The sequence below is a fragment of the Ambystoma mexicanum genome, chromosome 8 (genome assembly GCF_040938575.1).
Source record: "Ambystoma mexicanum isolate Mex_15411 chromosome 8, UKY_AmexF1_1, whole genome shotgun sequence".
Lineage (NCBI taxonomy): Eukaryota > Metazoa > Chordata > Amphibia > Caudata > Ambystomatidae > Ambystoma > Ambystoma mexicanum.
Window position 1 is genome coordinate 542,506,062 of NC_090929.1, and position 21,151 is coordinate 542,527,212.

Consider the following 21,151-nt stretch of genomic DNA (forward strand, 5'->3'; position numbering starts at 1 on the left):
AATGGATTGGTGGAGAGGTTTAATAGAAATATGAAGAGCATGATAGGTGCTTTATAAGAACCCCTTAGAAGAAAGTGGGACCTTCTACTGACATGCCTTCTCTTTGCTTACAGAGAAATCCCTCAAAAAGGGGTTGGCTTCAGCCCCTTTGAGCTCCTCTATGATCATCCGGTTAGAAGTCCATTGGCCCTAAATCAAGGAGAGGTTGGAGTGCGCTCCTTCCCACAAGCCAGTGAGAGTCACTGACTTTAAGTTAGGTCTCCGAAGAAGAATTACACACATGATGACAGAAGCTTCAGAAAACTTGAAAGCAGGCCAGGCTCTGGTTAAACACTGGCATGACCAGAAGGCCAACATGGTGGAGTTTACTCAAGACCATCTAGTTCCAAATATGGTACCTACAAGGCAGAGGGCTTTACAGGACTAATGGATTGGACCCTTCAAGGTTGTGGGCAAACTTGGAGAGGTCAATTATTTGGTGGACTTGGGCAATCCGAAGGAGGCCCCCGGGGTCTTTCACACCAACCACCTAAAGGAATATGTATCCAGACCAGAGATGGGACCTTTGCTCTTAGTATCTGATCAAGAGAAAGGCAGAGTTTGAACCTCTGCCCAACCTTCTCAGGGGACAGCCTTTAGATGGGAAAATAGGAGTTAATCTCTCTTCTGATCTGACTTTGGCCCAACAGGAGGAGTGCAAAATTCTGTTAAATCAGTTTTCCTCCCTGTTTTCATTGACACCAGGCTTGACCGCTTGGGGCAGGCATGAGATTCTCACTGGTGACTGTCTACCTGTCAAAAGCAGGGGGTACAGAATGTCAGACCATGTAAGAACCCACAAAAGGAGAAGATGCTTGATCTCGGGGTAATAGAGCCATCTACCTGTCCAAGTGCTAGTCCTGTTGTACTAGTGTCAAAAGCAGGATCCAAGGAGTTGAGAGTCTGTGTGGATTATAGAGCTCTTAATGCAGTCACCACGACTGATGCCCATCCTTTACCTAGGACAGATGATCTAGTGAATAAACTTGGCTCAGCCAAGTACGTCAGTACATTTGACCTAACCTCAGGCTATTGGCAAATAGCCCTGACAGACCATGCTAAGGAGAAAACTGTATTTTCAAACCCAGGAGGCCTCTATCAGTTTAAAGTAATGCATTGTGGACTAAAGAATGTACCTGCTACAAGGATGGTAAATCATGTTCTGAATGGCATTGAGGACATCTGCATGGCATACTTGGATGACATTGCAGTGTTCAGCCCTACTTGGAAAGAACATATTGACCACATAGGATATATATTGCAGGCTCTTAAGCAGGCCCAACTGACCATAAGGGCAAGCAAATGTCAAATTGGTCAGAGCAAAGTGGTCTACCTTGGACATGAGGTAGGAGGAGGTGAAATAAGGCAATTGCCTAGCAAAGTCCAAGCTGTACAAAACTGGGCAACCCCTATTACTCAAACTAAGGCAAGAGCATTTTTAGGTCTCACTGGTTACAATAGGAACTTCATTGAGAACTATGGGACCATAGCTTCTCCTTTGAATTTGATCTCCTCACCCAAACTCCCCAAAAAAAGGTCAGGTGGAATGAGGAGGGCACTAAGGCATTTGAAGGACTCAAGAAAGCCCTTTGTCAAGCTCCGGTCTCGAGAGATCCTGACTACAAGCAATCCTTTATTGTACAAACTGATGCTTCCAATACAGGTATAGGTGCAGTTCTGAGTCAGCTGGCTGAGAAAGGCAGGGAACACCCTATCTGCTTCATCAGTAGGAAATTGAAGGACCGAGAAACAAGGTGGGCAACCATAGAACGTGAATGTTTTGTCATTGTATGGCCTTTGAAGAAGTTTAGACCATACTTGTATGGATCTACTTTTGTAATTCAAACAGACCACCAACCCTTGAGATGGTTAATGAAGATGAAGGTGCAGATGAAGGGGGAGAATCCTAAATTGTTAAAATGGTCAATCAGCCTTCAGGGATTTTACTATAGAACATAGGTCAGGATGTAATCACCAAAATGCTGATGTCTCTCCAGAAAGTATGACTGACTGGAGTAAGGAGATTCATCCAGGAGTAGATTAAATCCGCCTGTCCCTTAGTCTGGGGGATGAGTGTTGGGGAGAATTCTCAGAAATATTTTAATTCCCTTCTACCTTAGAGACCCTAGCTATTTTTGCTGGACTTTAGGACTTTTTATCTCTCATGTAATTTTAATGTGATGTATTCTCTGTGTTTCGTTTGACTATTGGAGTCTAACAAACTCCATAGGCATCATCTTTGCATTATGTCACACAGCGCAATGGCACAGGGAAGTCTCGAGATTTCCTAAAGGTTTAAATACCTACTCTTGGTAGGTATTTAAAACTACTGTTTCCAAGAGCAGTGAAGTGAAATTGACTTTACTTACATTTTGTAACTTTTTAGACCCAGCACACAATATCTTACTATAGTGTGCTGGAGGGGTTACTTTGTATCCTCTTTGTCTAGTTTCTCAGGTAACATTTTCATGTTACCCTTCCTACACTTAATGGCTGGTTGCAGTGGTTTACTTTTTACTACCATTGCGTGCTTTTACAGCTGGCTGCGTTTGCAGCCACGGTAAGGAACCCATGGGTGCCCATTTCACCAAAATGGCCCCATTCTTCTTTTTTCGCCATTTCTTGCCGGGAAGGTCCTTCTTGAGATTTACTCTGCGTGCCAAACCAGGTTTGGTCCCTTTTTTCGTTTTGTCTTTGGCAGTATTCACAAGTGAAGCCCACCTCTGGCTCCAGTATGTTTGGCAGGGGTAAGAAGTGAGGGAGGTGCCCGAAATCCCCTGTGCTTAATCCCCTTGGCTACAGGAATGCACCCAAAGGTGATTGGCCGGCTGGCTGTCCGGCAAGGACAGCCACCCTGCTGTGTGATTGACAGCTAGGCTGGAATTAATGGGAGAAACCTGCATAAAAAGGCGAGGCTTTTTGGCTTGGTAGGCAGAGTCGACCACTGGACGGAGAAATCTGAAGATGAACTTGGAAGAGATGTCTGCTGCAACTCCTGGAACGTTGGTTTGCCCGGCGAAGCCCTGCTGTTGTGCTGAAGCTCCGCATTCACCTCCAAAGTAAGCCCGTCTGGACATCCTCTCGAAGGTGGTTGAATTTCCACTGATGCTGCTGCTGTTGGAACCGAAGAAGTCTGCCCACATTGTGTGCGCTGCTTTTAAGTCGGACCCGAGCGCTAGGAAGATCGTCCGGACTGCCCTGTTACAGGACTGACCAAGCTTGAGCCACTTTAACAGAGTTCTGGACCCCATAAGTAAGGAAAGTCTGAAGCGTTATCCGAGAACGGCAGTGTTGCTATTTGCTGTCAGACGCGAGGAGCTGAAACACTGAAGAACCGCTGAATTGAAGTTTGCCCATTGCTGCCGCTGACCGTCCCATTGCAGAGCAGGAGTCCCCAGACGTCCTCCCTCTTGTCCCTACGACTGAGGCTCAGGAACAACAGGTTCTGCAGAGCTGAACGGGGACCGAAGCCAGCTGGAACCATTTCTTCGAACCAGAGGTACTGTAAAGTCTAAGAGAACTTACATCTTGTTGTGTAGCCTTATTCACTCTCAGTTGAGACCTGTCTTGGTTACCTTGCAGAGTTGCTAAAGCTTTGCCCCTCACACGCCTCTCAGCTTGTGGCCCTTCAAGTGTTCTATTTCCTACAACATTTTTACAAACATTGTGCAAGACTTTTTACTTACCTACAAAAGAAGATCTTCAGCTCCCCTTGACATTGTGCAATTAACATTGGCTGTCCCGGCTCCCTGAGAGACTCCTCTTTATCTCTGAATTTGTGCTTTGGCCTTTCCCCGAGGAACGGGTTAATTTACTCTGCATTGGAAGGTTTCTAAAAGTACTTACTTGTTTCTGAATCATTTGTTAACCTTTGTTTTATTCCTCTATTCTATCTTTTTCACCAAACTCATTGTGCTCTAAAATCAAGGGTCCCCAACCTTTTGTTACCAGTGAGCAACCTTTCCATGTCAGATGGAATGCTGAGCAACTTCTGTACTTTGATGTCATGTATGTGTCTTCAGTTGGTGGTAAAATTGCAACACATCTCAGAACTGTACTAAGCTCAATGTTGCTAATAGAACAAATTAATGATAAGTAAGATAAGTAATTCATACTAATCTCATCTAAGTGTAATCTAGTCTGTGCCATTCATAATGGCCTTTAACATCATTTGACATTAGGTTGGTGTACAAGTCGAACGTTCTAGTAAATTAAGCGGCAAATCTTTAATTTTTAGACACATGAGGGCTGCAAAATTGTCCAGAAACTTTGCAGGACATAAAAGAAATATTACAGAATGCTTGGAGTTCTCTCTAAGGAAATATTAATAACATTAATAGCAAATGTTTTATTTTAGGTAGGTTTGAACAGTAACAGTCCTAAACTGGAGCATTTAAAACAAAATGTTAAGGCTTATTTTGGGCTCCCTGAAAGGATTGTCAGGATCTTTAGTAGCAAATGGTGCATTTTTAGGAACACTAGACATCATATGGTATAATTTAAAGATCACTTCAACCAGGCTATGGAGAAAACGGGAAGGGGGATTAACCCCCCTAAGAATTCTTGTGAAACAGTGGTAAATAGAGCTTTTTAAAGGACTCAAGGCCTGTTACATTGAAGATAACTGATTAGGAATAAAAAAGGAGCATTTTTCTGGTGGATTTGGATACTCTTTCCCCAAGCGATCCTCTGGAAAATATAGTTATAAGCACATTAGTAGGCCATTAGCTTTGGACAGAACTTTGAACTTTTGAAGACCACTTTATAGAAGGGGTTGGGGGTATTTCTTGATATTTTGTGTTTTATATGTTCATGGGTGTATACCTAATCTGCCAAGTGCTCACCCTTGACATGGGGGTCAGCCTGCACTTCGCAAGTTCAAACCTGTGGCAGAGCTGACTTTGCCATTCATCTTTCCTGGTTGATAAATTGAGTGCACTACATTTAGTAATAATAGCATCTGTTCTGGCAACATTTGATGAAGGAAGAATGTAGCAAGAAACACCATATTAAAGCAAAAACTATAATTTGGTCGCAAATTATTTTCAGTAATTAAAGTGAATTTCAATCCTAGCTACACTAACTAATTTATCCTGCACAATTTTGAATTTATTCACTTTAATTGCCCATTAGCCACATGCCAGATATCATACAATGAGATTTTTCCCCCGTGACACTGCAATACAAGTAGTATGTAACATTTGTGCATATTAGGCATGGGGCCCACAAACACAAGCCTCACATGTAAATAAATGGGCATATACGAATTAGTTAAAAATTGAAAGTGTGGACATGCATGCCACTTATTTGTTTTATATGCAGGTACCAGTTGTATAAAGGCACAGAAGTTGGCAATTTTCACCAGAACACTCACATGGGAATTTGGTTACGTTGTTTTGCCCTTGGTGCACTCCCTTTGCGTTCAAAGAATACGAAAACAAACATTTCATCACAAAGACAATGTAATTTCGTTAGGAGCATTTTGGACACAAAAAAGCATTGTGGCAACAAACGTGTATCTTTCGGGTACAAAAGAAGCTTATTGGAACTGTGTTGACAGTTGGGCATTCTAGTCAATTAGAGTAGCAGGAGAAGGCTCCTTTGGCCGCAACATTTTCTTTACTGATTGTGTACCTGATCCAGCCAGTGGTGCACCTCATAGTGTACCGGAGTTCCAAGATATTGAAAAGTGCTGAAGACTGCAGCTGTCCCAATAAGTATGGGTTCAGCAGGGGGTGCGCGGGGGGGGGTCATTTTTACAGAAAAAGTACCATAGTATTCACATGGAAGACCAGGCTGGCTTAGTTTCTTTCTCTTCAATCACTGGGGCCCATCTCATCGGACCTCCTAAGAGATTAATCTCAGCAGCCACCCCCCCCTTAATCCCCTGCACCCAATTGGCCATCCCCACCACTCAGTTACCTCTACTGATGCCGCCACAGATAATGCCTCCACAATCCTGGCTCAGGGTACACTGCCATTGATATCTTATCCCTACAGTTCTATTTTACCCCAGATCAACTGGTGAGCAACATTGAAGGGTCAGGAGAGCAACATGTTGCGCCCGAGCTACACGTTGGGGATCACTGCTCTAAATGTACCAGTGATAAATCAATGTCCACAGTGTCCTAGCTATTTAAGGTACCTGAGTGTGTAGGAAGTGTGTGTGCCATCCCCAATGGGCGTCATCGGATTTAGAGAAACTAAGAGGGTGTTTTGAAATATATTTAAGTGTTGCATGTTTCTGCTCCCTTTCTGAAGAAGGCTTATATAACTGATTGTATAATAAATGAATAATTGTTTTATCAAGAAACCTTGAGTATATGTGTTTATTTGGATAACTGTACTGTGAAACTCTGTGTCACAACATTACTGGTCACAATCACCCCTCTTGAGATAAGCCTGGCTGCTCGACCACTCTACCAACCTGTGTAGTTCAGACTTATACCAAAGGTAGGGGTCCCTATTGCCAGGAGGTCAGGGTTATTGTAGTGCATCCAAAGGGTACTGCATACAATCTTGCCTAACAAGACGTACAGGAGGTTTGAAAAGCCAACAGGTTGGTTTAAGAGTTCCAAGAATGCAGAAACAAAGGCAAGTACCAGAGCTTAGGGGTCCTCTCACACTCCCCCAAAACACTAGGGAAATCCCAGGGGATCCTTGGCCAGGCCTCCACCAATCACGACCAGCCATGGGAACAGTCAGGACTTTGCGCCAGTATAACCATATGGCCAGGGAGGTGGGGGAGAGGACAGCTATGCAGGCTCAAGCCCCTTATTGAGATTCACCTAGGAGCCACCTGTAGTGCCCCTACATTCACTGGGTCCACTTTCTTTTTAAGATCCTGTTTTATAGGATCCATGGGCCATGGATGCAAAGGTCACTTTTTAGCATTGAGTTTGCATCTGGCTATGCGGCAGTTCTGATCTCTGGTGAAACTGTTCCTGATGCCAGAGAGCTGCAATACCCAAGCACACAGACAGACCACCATGGGTCCCACAGTGTCAGGAGACCTCCACCCACCCCAGGACCTGTGAATAGATTTCATGTTCTTGTCAGTTGAACATCCTGGACACACCATCAGAATTGCTATGTTGGAGAACCGGTTTATGTTCAATGGTGAAGTCAAAGTGTTGGAGACTTGGAAGATATGGGGGTTGTTGCACCAGCACAGCAAAATAACACTTAGACACAGACAAGTAATGGAATTCCACACAGACATATCAAAATATACTATTTATTAGGACTTAGCACACATTCAGGTAAAGCCTAAGAATACTATTTACAAAAAAATCCCCCATATCTACACACATACAAACCTATTATTAAAGGTATAAACTTATTTCATTGACTTTTCCAAAATTGTATTGGAAATAACATTTCACTCTCTGGACAGCTTTAGATGGCACTTTCCACAAAAACAAAGGCCTGCCACAAGTGACACCAAACTGGAAACTTTGGCGAAAATGTATTAAACAGTTCAAATATTACTAAGAAAACAAAAAAGCTCTTTTCGGCCTACATCCACTAATTTCTAAGGTCCTACCACTGAAAACCTGTAGCGTGAAAACTGCTGAATGGATTTGCACCGAATATGAAACACGTTGGGCACAAAGTATCGCAGATGTGCATTTTCTTGGATTGGTGTAAATCCGTCCAATACTATAAAAGATAATTTGATGGAGAACAGAGTGCCCCAAGTCCCAGATAATGTTTATAAATCTCCCATGGTATACTGCCTCAATGAGGCTTTTTCGGCAATGAAAACTTGCATTTTCTTTCCTCTACGCAAGCAAACCCCCACAGCAATCCCGAGGGAAGTCGGAAAAGAAAAGTGCTCAAATTGGGACCACACATTAGGGATTCATTCTAATAATTTTGGTGACATGGACAGTGGCCACGGCCAGTGGGCCTGCCCCAGAGGAGATGCCGCATGGCAGAGCTCTTGAAATTCAGTGAAAGCACTGGAGTTAGAACAGAGTTAATATGATCTGAGTTATGGCAACAAACCCCACAAAATTCAGCAGGTGTAGGAAGTGATGACCAGCTTAACTGAGAGTCCCCACCCATTTGCTCAGCTCACGGGCACTGCGGCAAACCAGAAGTAGGACTCAAACTCTGTGACATCACACTCATGGATTTCTATTGTATTCTTCTACAATTAAACTGACCTCTTGGCCAGCTTCAAAGAAAATAAACTTAAATAACGAAAATTAATAAGTGCTAAGTTCCCTATTCTAAAACTCAAATAAAACACAGAAATATTCTCATCAAGATGAATCAAAACAAAGTCCCAAGTCCAAATCCTATATTAGCCTACCACATTTATAGCAACTAGCATATACATCTAAAGGGTTTAACAACTAAAAGATGCTTGATTGCCTTTTTGTTTCAGGCTGTGTCTCCTGGATACAAAGTTTTTCAAGTGCCATTGTAATGGCTGAACGTTCCAAATGTAGTTCCAAATAAAATCTTACTTGAGGTATTTCAGTCGCCCTCTCTCCCCTGAGTGTTCAGGGTGCCATTTTTACTTGTTTACCCCACTCAGGAGTGTTTTATCCCCTCCAGGGCTTCACACACTCTTTCACTCCACTTGTGGTATTTCTTGCTTTCATCCTTGTTCTAGGGTGTCTTCAATCCCTCCCCCTCTTCTGGGGTTTCTTGATTCATGTTCCCCTCTTGGGGTATCTTTACCCTCTCCTTCTCTTAACTCTGGTCCCCTTCTCTTGGGGTATCTTCACTCTTAGGTTAACAAAGGGGATGAGTCTCTTACGCAACTCTTTCGATCTGGGCTCAACCTTGCTCGCCACTTCACTCGGCACAAAGGGCATATGTCTCTTAAATGTCTCCTTCACACTGAGCTTAACCCTTCTTGCCTCTTGTCCTCCAGTAGTAGTAAGGCTGCCCACAGTCCCTTCTTCACTGGGAAACTTCAGGTTGCCTAGCCCCTTCCACAGGCTAGCATGGCCTGCCTTTCTTCCAGCTCCTCTGGGCTCCTGGACCAGCAAGGTGTGGGCCTCTTCTCCCCCTCTGGGTTTAGCTGGACTCTCTCAGGTTTCCCCTCTTGAGCATAGCAGGGTAGCTACCAGGCACAAAGCAGCATTCCTTCAACTGGATCAGGCGGCTTTCCACATTTCAGCACATCAGGGTAGCTACAAGGCCACCTTCCTTATTCTTCTCTACTGCTTTACCTTAACCAGCGAGACAATACCAGTCCCCAGCTGAGACAACTTTCAACTGAACTGTCTTTCCTTTTAGTCAGTTATTTCTCCCCTTAGTTGACTACTCATTGGCTGAACTGTCTGGCTTCACTATTGGTGGAAGTATTGCTTACCTCATAACCATCCTGAGTCGGTCATCCCTGTTGGTCAGTTTGAATAACAGTTAGATCAATTAGGAGTTCCAAATAACTCTCCTATACAAGAGCTCTGCTCCAATTTATCTGGTTTGCCCCTCTTATGTCAGATGACAGGTATGGCTGTGTTCCTCTTGCTTCATGAAAGAAGTTTTTTTTTTTTTAAATAGTTTATTAATTTTATTCAAACCAAACAACAATACAAACAGACCCAACACGCAGTGTAATTTACAACAATTCCAGTAAACACCATTTGTATTTCCAGTTTGCCACTGCTCCCCAAGTCCCACCCTCCATTATGAGCCTATTTGTACATCTCGTTCAGTATCTGCTACATGTGGCTGGGTCTCACTATCTTCGGATTCAGTCGGGTCTGATATAGATCCAAACAGTTCCGCTATTAATAGTTTCCATGCCATCAGGGTACCCACTTCTTCCTCCCCACTCATGTCGCTCGCCTCCTGCCATACTACAGTTTCAGACTCCGCCCATTTCTGTAACTCCCTCCACCATACCTCCACCCGTGGCTTGTGGCACTTCTTCCATCCCATGGCGATCCTCCGTTTTGCTAACACATATGCCAAATTTCTCAGTTTCTCGACATGTTTAAGTTTCCGTGGTCTGGGGAACCCTCCCAGCAAGCAGGCCCAAGCCGTGTCTATGACAAGCGTGACCCCTTTCGTCACTAATTTTGGTGCCACTTCATCCCAGAAACCTTCGATTACTGGGCATGACCAAAACATGTGGGTCATGCCAGCGTTTTCCATGTCGCACTTAGGGCACGCCTGTCGCCCTGCATTCTGGAACTTGGATATCTTCAGAGGGGTCATGTATGCTCTATGCGTTATGAACAGCTGTATTTGTTTAAGTCTGGCGTTTCTTGACACTTTTTTGTGATATCCCAGGGCGCATTCCCACATCCCATCTCCCATCGGGGCCCCCACCTCCTCCTCCCAATCAAGTCTCAAATGTGTCAATTCCTTCCCTACCTTGGTCATCACCATCTCATACAATCTAGAAATCTCATGCCCCCTTCCGATATGTCAAATATTACCCCCACAGTAGCATCTGGTTCCCCTGCTAACACTGTTTCGGGCCACGTTTTCCGAATTTTCTGGACCATCCTATGGTATGTGACATATTGGCCAGTGTGTAATCCCACCTCCTCCCCAAGTTCTTCGAAATCTCTAATGGTCCCCTCTTGCCAGATGTCACCCAACGTTACCAGTCCCGCCGATTCCCAGTAGGTCCTGATAATCACTCTCAGCTGCCTGTCCCCTCCTGCTAATGCGACCAGCGGTACTTGCGGGGAGCACGGGAATGGGTCCTCCATCATCCGACACGCTCAACGCCACATTTTCCACCCCAACATCATCATCTTGGGGCGCTCCTTCATATCTGTTTCAGGCAACCACATAATTTCCCTTAAGTAAAATGAGGTACAAACCCGCCCAAACAACCTATGTTCAGGGGTCACTTCGTCTGAGAGCCAGTTGGCCACATATTGTAATTGACTTGCTATGTAGTAGACCTCAAAATTGGGCAGCCTGATACCTCCCTTTTCGTAGAAGTTCTGCAACTTCCATAGCGCTACTCTATTCCGGGTACCATGCCATAGGAAGTCCCTGCACACACTATTCAGTTTAGCGAAGAACTCCTTGGGTATCATATGTGGGATATTGTTAAAATAATGTAAAAGCCTAGGTAGGACCACCATCTTAAACATTGCCCCGTCCCATCATAGCTAGGGGCAACTTCTCCCAAAACTTCATGCATTTCTGGATTTTCTCAACAGCTACCACGGTGTTGTGCTTATGTTCCTCTTCTACGGTGTGATACACATCTATGCCAAGGTAACGGAAAGAACCAGTCACCCATGGTATCTGTAACACCGGCAACCTTTCTTCAGGGGTCTCCTTATAGCTACCTAGGGGGAATATACTGGATTTTTGAGGATTTACCACTATGCCGGACAACCCCGCATATTTCTCCATCACTTCAAGGATATATTGAAGATAATCCTCTGGGTATTTCAAGTATAATAATAAATCATCCGCATATAAGGATATTAGATGCCGCTCCTCCCCAACCTCAATACCGATCATATCGTATTGCTGCCTGAGGTATATTGCTAGGGGCTCCAGGGCTAGGATGTAAAGCATCGGGGACCAGGGGCACCCCTGCCTGGTACCTCTACTAAGCTGCCATCTCTCGGATATCACCGATCCCATTCGAACTCTGGCCAACGGCTCACTGTATAGCATTTTCGCCCACCTGATATAACCCGGCCCTACTCCGTAACCTCCCAGGGCTGCCAGCAGCCATGGCCACTTAACGGAGTCGAAATCTTTAACTGCATCTAGGGATACAATCGCCTTCGTGTCTATCTGCCCATTCGAACACACGGTGAAGTCTCCTATGATTATGGGTTATATTCCTGTTTGGGACGTAGCCCGTTTGGTCCGGGTGGAGTCATTTACTAATTACTCTTCGCAATCTGTTTGCCAGGACAGCCGTCAGTATCTTGCTGTCCTGGTTCAGCATCGACAAAGGCCTGTAGGAGCTACAGCTATACCCCGGTTTGTTGGGCTTAGGAAGCGGTATTATGATCGCCTCTCTGAGTGACTCCGGCAACCTTCCTATCTCAAACGCTTCGTTAAGCATATCTAGCAATGGGGGTAGCACTTCTTCTCTATATACCTTGTAAAATTCACTAGGGAACCCGTCTTCTCCTGGAGTCTTACTGGTGGGCAACTGCTTCACAACCTCCCTCAGCTCCTCCAGGGTAATTGGTTCATCAAGATCTTCTCTCTCCTCCTCACTCATCTTAGGTAATCCTCTATCTTCTAGTGTTTCGGTTATCTCCTCTTGACTACTCCACTCCTTGTCTCCGTATAGCACCCTATAATAATCCACAAATTCCCTGTTAACTCCTTCTTGAGTGTCCACTACCTCGCCATCCTCTCTAATTATTGTCCTAATCAGTGGTCTAGGGGTCTCACTCTTGTACAGCCACGCTAAAAGCCTACCCGTTTTATCTTCTCCCGCGTGCTGCCTTTCCACATACTTTTTATAATTGAGGTTACAGAGCCTTTCCCAATGTTCCGCACATTGCTGTTGTAGTTTAAGTACTAGCTCAGTGTCCACACTGTCACATTCTAATGTCCTTTCTAGTTCATCTTCAACTCTTTGTAGGTCAGCCAGAACCCCACCTTACAGGCCCTTTGACTTAGCTATGGCTGCCTCCCGCATCACCACCTTAAAAGCTTCAAATAGTCTACCCGCCGAGTCAACACTACCAGTATTCGTCTCAAAATAGTTAATGATCTCATCCCTTATGTCCTCACGAAAGACTGGATCTTTGAGTGCTTCCGCTCGGAGGCACCACGTTGGGATCCGTGCCCTCGGGGGCAGTATTGCCACCCAAGGATCAGGGGCGAGTGATCCGAGAGGACCCTCGCCTTGTATTCTATTTGGGTGCTCTCTGCCACCACGTTCGGCGTGGCAAAGACATAGTCCAGTCTCGTGTGTAGCAGCTGCCGGGCAGAATAATGCGAATATTGCCTATCATTGGGATGTTTTGCTCTCCATACGTCTACCAAGCCGAAATCATCTAGTAATCATCTAGTAACACCTGCAATGCTTTGGCCGCTGGGGTGGGCCTATCAATCCTGTTGTCAGATCTATCCACCTTGGGGTTCATTACACAATTGAAATCCCTGCCCCAAATAACCACGCTTCCCACACACATACTGAGGTTAGTGCACAGAGTCCTGAAGTATGCCGCTGTGTTATGGTTAGGGGCATACGTATTCATGATGCATACCTCTTTCTTCTCCAACAGCCCCTCACTATAACCATCCTCCCCGTCAGTTTCCGCCATTTCCTGCAATAGCTGAAACGGGACAAGCACTCCCCTGGCGTAAGCAGAGTACGACGAACCCACCACAATCCCTTTCCATTTTTTCCCCAACTAGCTCCAGTTTATCCCGCGTCAAATGCGTCTCCTGCAACAGTGCAACATCTATCCTTTGCCTTTTCAAATACAGCATGACTTTATTCCTCTTCATATAACTGTTAAGTCCCCTGACATTCCACGTCACTATTCTAAGATCTCCCATAGCGCTCTGATATCTTCCTCCCTCATTCCCAACCGAACCCTCCAGGTCATGCTATGCAGATACCACCCTTCAACTCTTCCGTGTAGGCTCATATTTAAACTTAAACTCCCCAAAACTATGTACAACCCAAACTTCCCACCTCCCTTCCCTCCCCTAATCCAACCCTTCCCCAACAACGCCTCCCCCAACTGTTGCCTAGCTCCATCCCTGGATCTCAGGCACCCCCACATCTAGCCCCGTCCAGCACAAACTTATGCTCAGGGATCAGTAGGGTAAAGTCGCCCTTATGGCCACTTAACTAATAGTATTTCGGGGGTGAGTTGCCTCCATCCTATTGCTCCGGTTTCCAAATGTATTACGCATTGTGTTAACTTTATGCTGCTTCCAATTACAATTTACCTGCTATATTCCAGTCCATGACGGGCACAGGGCCCGAATGCTATCCAGTGTTCAACTAATATTGCTTCCCGGTATAATCCGGTATCCCCAATGTCCGCGGCACCAGTTTTTTAGCCGTCCTGTTCCTGCCGGTCACGGTCCACTTCTTGTTCCGAGCAACCCTGCAGATCCAGCCACGTTACCACCTCTTCGGGAGTGTCAAGAAAGAGTGCTCTGCCCTTATGTATCACCTTCAGTTTTGCCGTGTACAGGAGCATGTACTTGATGCCTGCTGTTCGCAGACTCCTCTTGACGGCCACGTAGCTGTATCTCAGTCTCTGCACCAGCATCCTATAGTCCGGGTATACTGTAATGTTAGCGGATGCTCTCCGTATTGTCCCACCTTTATGAAAATATTCTAGGATCATCTCCCTATCTCTGTAGTTCAGGATCCTCGCGATGATAGGTCGCGGCGGAGCCCCAGGTCGCGGTTTCCTCATCAAGGCTCGGTGCGCCCGCTCCACCGTGAATCCCTGCGAGAGCTTATCTGCTCCTATTTCTTGTAGGATCATGTTGTCCACGTAGTTTGTAGGGTCTTGACCCTCCTCCCACTCCGGCAGGCCGACCATCCGAATGTTATTTCTCCTCGCTCTTCCCTCCGCTTCTTCCATCCGATTTTTGAGGTTAGCAACCTGCTGTTTGAGCACATGAACTTCCTTTGCGTTAGTTGTGCTGACATCAGTATTGGTCTTTACGGCACTCTGCAGCCCACTTGTTCTCTCCGCCAGCCCACTGACATCTTGCCGTAACAGGGTAAGTTCAGTCCCGACCGCATCGATTTTGCCCTCCAGGGCTGTCCGCAAGTCCGCCATCGCCGCGCCCCATTTGGTGCTCAGCTCCGATATATAGCCTCCAGGATTTGGTGCTTCTGGGGCTTCTTCACCAGAAGTAGTGGACGCGCTCCTCTCCGATGCTGTGGGGGTCCTCTGCGCTTTCGCGAAGACCTCCATTGTAGGTTGTTTGGTCTTGGCTCTCAAACTTTTCACGGACATGGTGCAACCTTGTCCACGTGTCTGGCTCCGGCCCGGTGCCGCTTAGTTGTTATTCGAGTCGTTGGAGTCTCTGTATATCAGCCTACACCAATTGTTATACACGGAATAGTTATTCAGGTGGATTGTAACTTTTCCACTTCACAATTACCTCTCAGCATCCGTGCCTGTTATCAGCAGGGTGCCGTCATCAGCATCTCAGGTGCTTCTTCATGGTCTTTGCACCTATCAAAGGCGGATGATACATACAAGATGCATATAACCATCTGCTGCGTCCCAGACCTTACGAGGCCGCTTCACGGTCCACCAGTGTAATCCTTTGTTCAGGATCAGTCGCCATTTTGTTTTGGGCGTACAGGTCTCGGTGCCACTTATTGTGTCCGTATTTGCTCATCCACTCCTCGATGCTGATTCTGGATGTAATCCCTGCCTGCTCGACGCTTCCAACTTACTGCAGGAACGCTATCAGTCTTCTTGTTCGTTTCATGTATACATCGTCCTGGTCTAGTGGGAGCGCCAAGGCCATGCCGCCTATCTCGTGGCCGCCGCACGCCTACAGTCCAGTCACTGCCCGCCTGGCACCCGTTTTCAAGTGCCGCCGGGGTTCCCTTTGTGTTGGCAAGCCGCCATTTTAGTATCGATTGTGCCGCTTCCGGATCAGGACACAAAGTGGCCTAATTCAGTCTGCTGTGTCCACTTTCTCTCGCCGATACGCTCATCTGCTGCCTGAAGTATTCACCCAGATACCGTATCTTTTTTCCGCTGGAATCGGCCGGCAACACATGCGTTTTGCTTCGAATCAATAAGTCGGTTTTATTTCATTTCCCCGTGCCTTTGTGGTGTTGTAGATGTTATTTCATTAATTTAGAATCAGTTTACCCACTGGTCTAATGGGGAATTAAACCCAGGTCTTCTACATGGGAGGTAACCATTCTACCACTGTGCTATTTCAGCTGTACTGTTATTCAGTTGTGCGGGAGGTTGAAGCCTTTTACTTGCAGCCAAGTGATTTTCCCCTCTCCATGTTGGCAATGCGTCTCTCTGCACGTTGCCAGCTTGAACAGCTACTCCTCCTTTCGCCGCCACAGGTATTCAGCGATTTGTTACCTGTTTGAGTTAAGGGAAAGACTTGATTCACCACATCACATACATTAAATCACAGCACGTATGAACAATGAGATGAAAAATGACATAATGAGGGACCTCCTCTTACGGGATTCCGTGCTAAGTTGGTAGTCACTTCACACACCCAGCGTATTTCATTGGTTTTGTTGAATTGGATAATCTTAACTAACATTTTTTATTTAACATGTCGTATATCTCCACACATACACACACACAAACACATATATTCACGTATGTCATTGTGAATCCCTTCTCTTACAATATGAAAATATGAATGTGCTCATTGGCTTTGCAACAAGAATGTGGCTAGTTAAGCTGGTCATGATTTCACACATCCGCTGAATTTCTAGGATATTGTTGCATTAATTCTGGTCAACTTAACTGCACTTAACGTTTTTCAGTGAATTTTAGGGGTTTTTGTTATATCATAGTGTTTTTTACATGCCTTCATGGCCTTCAGTATATGTTCGCCCAATATATTCTTTTTACACCCATTAGTTTGCAATGACTTTTGGGTCCACCTTTGCCATGCCACTGTATATTTTAAAACACTACCGGGTGTGGAAACAAGGAGTGATGAGACTGAGTGGTGCCATAGTGGTTGCTATAAACTTTTATTAGGACAAAAAAGAGAACCTATCGAACACTAACTCTAACAGGGTTTCCCTACCGAAACTAAAGAAACTCGGGAAAGCTTCAGGAAGTCTGGGGAAGTCAAACAAAAAGGCACCATCCTGGTCAGGGCTCCTACTCTATCCCTATCGTTACAATAATCAAAGTACAATAAGAACACTGTTTTTCCAGTCCAGTAGAATGACTTCCTTCCCCTGGATGCAAAGTCTTTTGACAAACTGATAGTTCATAAAAGTTCAAACAAAGTGTTGGCTCAAAGAGTTCTACAGGATTTCCAAGGGGCTAGGAGAATGACTCCCTTCTCCTAGCTGGTTGCCCAAAGTTCGGTGTAGACTAACACGGCTGGTTATTTCTCTAGACGAGGTTCCAGTCTACTTTTCTTATTTATCTTGGTGAGCAGCCACTGGGACGAGGAAGAGGTTGCCTGTGTTCCTTTTGACTTATCAGTATTACACTCTTGGGCAACTGCCCTGCGATCTGTGCAACAAAGTGGTTCACAACGTTCTTATTCTCTTTACTATTCAATCCAAATAATTACATATCAGGTAAAGACAGCCGTACTATGACAAAGACAATGATTCTTTTTTAGTTGTTTAGGACTGTACGACCCAGTAACACTGATGCTTGGCAGGGTCAGGTGTCGACCAATAGCAGTAAAGAGTTGTTCATCAAAAGACTTTGATTTGTCTGATGGTCTGAACTTTTGGGTTCAGCATAGAGAATATTAGGGCGTGCTCAAAAAGACCTTGCCTTGGCTTCAGCATTTTTCAGGATGTCACCAGTGCCAAGGATTGTCCCCGAAAGGAGAGCATAAACTCTGTTCCCGTCAGCGGGCTCTTTCAAGAACTTTGTCTGCTCTTTCTGTCTTCGAGTAGATAACCCTGTTAATACGGTCGAGGATTTTTTTTTTTTTAAAAAACTTCTGCTAGAACTACTTCCCTCTTGCCAACGTGAATGTTTCTCTTGTTTAATTTACAGTTTGTTGGCCTTGTCTGTTTCCTGATGTAACAGACTTCTTTTTCAGATCCCCTTCAGCTCCATCCCAGACTTTGCCAACTCCCAATACCTGTTTCTTGGAATCTGGAAAACATCACTGGTTCTGCCGGGGACGTGAGCGACGATATCAGTTTCACCTGGACTGGTCACCAACTTGACAGTCTCTCTCCTATGTGTCTGAATGCCACCAAGATTCTGCATAAACACCCGGCTTGCAGAGGCTTCTTTGTAGCAGGCATAGAGTAGCGGTTTCTGCACAGTTATTGGACCCCCCCCCGGCCCAGCCACTACAGGTCACGCCACCCCCGTGCAATCTCACCTCCTTCGTTACGCCGACTGCCGGACAAATAACAAGGCACTTTCCGGGCATCTCACCAATGATGAAAGGTTGTCGGCCGGGGCTATCTGCTGTTTGGCTTCGGTCTTGGCTGTATACTTGTCTGCCGGATACCACGCTTTGTTCAAATAACGTTTGGCGTTCTACCTCCCTGTGCGAAACGCCAACTTTGGTTCCTGCTCCTACTTTGTGTACGGTCCTCGCCTGAGACGTTCTTCAAACGTCCTTGTGCGTTCTCCTGCACCACATCCTCTATGCCAGGTTTCTTCCTTTTGTGGATATTAGGGCCAGTTTTCTAAAGTACAACTAGGGGCTTCACAAAACTGTATCTGAGGCAGCACAAAACTCCACTCTTGGTATAAGTCTATACCCATGAGAACATTTGGTAGTTTAGACAGAGCCACCAGGCTCATTTTAGGAGGGAAAGAGGGCTGTAGCAAAGTACAAAGAACGTATGGCATACATACGGTTCAAAAGAAACGCTTCTACTCAGAAGTATTGTAAAAATAAAGGTTTATTTTAAATATAAGTAGGCCAAGAGAATTCTTGGGGGACGTAAGTACTTTGTCATAAATAATACACAATATAAAAACCCGACACAATGCTTATGGTATGCAAACCAAAGCATAAACCTTATTTGCTTATTTGGAACAATCAGTAATTTAAGGAAAGTCACTCCTACCAATCCTATATCCAAGAGGTCATGAAGCTCCAGCTGTTGGTAGACCTTCTGGCGGTATTCCTCCATTTGAGCTTTCTTTTTTTTTGCAAGGTCATAGTCCTCCTTTTCTACCGCACAACGTTTCTCAACTTCATACCTTCCAAGACGTTCTCCAACCTGGAAAACACAAGGCATGTGTTGATGATGGTTAAAGTCATTTTACTGATTTACAAATATGCCACATTCCTGAAAGGATCTTGAACCATTTGACAATCAGGGTGACATCTCAGTAACAAATTTGAATCTCAAATATTTTCAAACTTTGCCTTGAAAGACACTCTTTAACACACAGGAATACCTTTTGCAAGTCTGCAATTGCTTGTTTGATCTTCTTAGCAAAATCATACCGCTCGTGCCGGACAGCATCATGTTTCTTCTCATCTAGTTTACGGATGATCTGTGCAACCTCAGGGTCTTGGTACATGTCAAAAGCCAAATCATCCAGGGGAGAAAAGGTATCCGGTTTCCTGAAAAAAAACAGAAATTGGGACTTCAATAATTGAAGATGATTTACAGAACCGTACTATTGCGGCACTTTACTTTTAGATCAGCAAAATGTTGTAAAAAATAATATTTCATGCCTGCATGATTATGATCATTGTTCTGATAACCATTTAGAAATTCCAATGCACATCTCATTTACATATATATGGACAGAAATATAAAAAGAAAACATACAGACATTAATAATTATGCAATCTTAAATGACTCTCTTAACTCTACTGTTGGCATCATGAATGACATGCATGCAATCACTTTCAATGCGGATATCCACACACTGGTATATGTTGCATTATTCCTTGTTCCGGAATCATTCACTTCAACAGTTGTGTTCAGCGCTTACTACGAATATACATAGGCACTATATTTGGCAAATACATATCAGCCGATGGCAGGCTCATTGTCATGAATTTAAGCAAAGTGCGGAACAGAACACACAACTGGGAATAAACTATTATGGGCTGTCCCACCCAATGCTAACCTTTAGAAATATTCTTTGTTTGGTAGGTACCAGAATCTTCAGGACTGGTCATGAGGGATCTAAGCATATTCATTTGGTGAGATAACCAATTCTGGACATCTATCGTTACACATACGATAATTCCTGCAGCTGGGGAAGAGATAATTTCTCACAGACTGCAGGGATTCTTTCCATCTGTAAGTTATGATAATTAAAAGAAAACACTGTTAGGACAGTTTTTCTGAAGTCCAACTAAGGGCTTATTAAAAGCATACAAATGAGACAGTACAAGACTCCACTCTTAGTATAAGGACTCCACTCTTAGTATAAGGCTTTACCACCTGAGTATATGGTAGAGCAGCCAGGCTTATTTTAGGAGGGAGAGAGGGCAGTATAACCAGTACATAGAAACTGCAGTCTACATATGGTCCAAAGAAACACTGAAACACTATGTATTGTAAATATAAAGGGTTTATTTAAGTAGACCAAGGTAAATCTTGGGTAAATAAGTACTATCACATTATACATAAACACATTTATAAAAACACAACAATATGCTTTTAAGATACACAGACCAATGCATAGACCCTGTTCGGAAAACTAACTATTTCTAGGGAAGTCAGACCTTATTAAACCCATTTAGCATAGGGCACACTTATTTAGGAGGAGTAAAACCATAAGTTACTTTCAGATTGCTTTACAGTAAAGTCAAGGGTAGTAGACACTGTCAGTCATGTAGTGACAATCAGTTAAGAAATCCCATAATCAACCAACCCTAATATCAGGATACATTTCTAAATAGTGGAACACAGATTCAAGGAATAGTATATACCTGTAACTACATTCAGGATAACACAGTTATACCAGGTGAGTAAGACCTTTTGGTGTAATATTCAATTACATTTGCTTTTCAAATAAGTGGAGCATAGACTAAGATAAGCAAGAACTCTTTACATTAATTTAAGATGAACCAGACAGACCAAGGTAAGCTACACTTAAGAACACTTTTTAAGAATGGCACACAGCTATTCTAGGCAGGTAAAACCTAATGATGTAATAAACGATTACAGTTGATTTTCAGATCGGTGAAACTAAGGTAAGCAATAACTCTCTCACTTATTTTAGGATTGCCAAAGACAGACCAAGGTAAGTAAACCACATATACGTTTTAAAGGAGCCATCAGCAGCTTAAAAGGCATGTATAAACCTGAGACTGTTTTAAAATCAATACAAAACAGACCAGGGAAAACAAAACCCAGTTGGTGAACTTGCACACTAATATGCTGAACGAAATAGTTAAGCGAAGCCAACAGTATTACTTTTTGGGAGGAGGCACAACCAATTCACAGGAGAGCAAATTACCCTTACATATACTTTTCAGAATGGCAAAACACATTCAACGCAAGTAAGAACTTTTGTAACTGCTCCCCCTCAGA

The 21,151-nt window shown here is 44.4% G+C and overlaps 1 protein-coding gene across 1 annotated transcript in view; it reads right to left on the reverse strand.

Annotated features, from left to right (window-relative positions):
* The window catches only part of CEP104 (centrosomal protein 104), an 846,942-nt gene that overhangs the window by 613,421 nt on the left and 212,370 nt on the right, over positions 1-21,151 (reverse strand). The window contains exons 7-8 of the mRNA XM_069610252.1: positions 19,053-19,221; positions 18,716-18,871 (exon numbers count right to left, since the gene is read on the reverse strand). Coding sequence (XP_069466353.1) covers positions 18,716-18,871; positions 19,053-19,221 — 325 coding nt within the window. The remainder of the gene's footprint in view (positions 1-18,715; positions 18,872-19,052; positions 19,222-21,151) is intronic.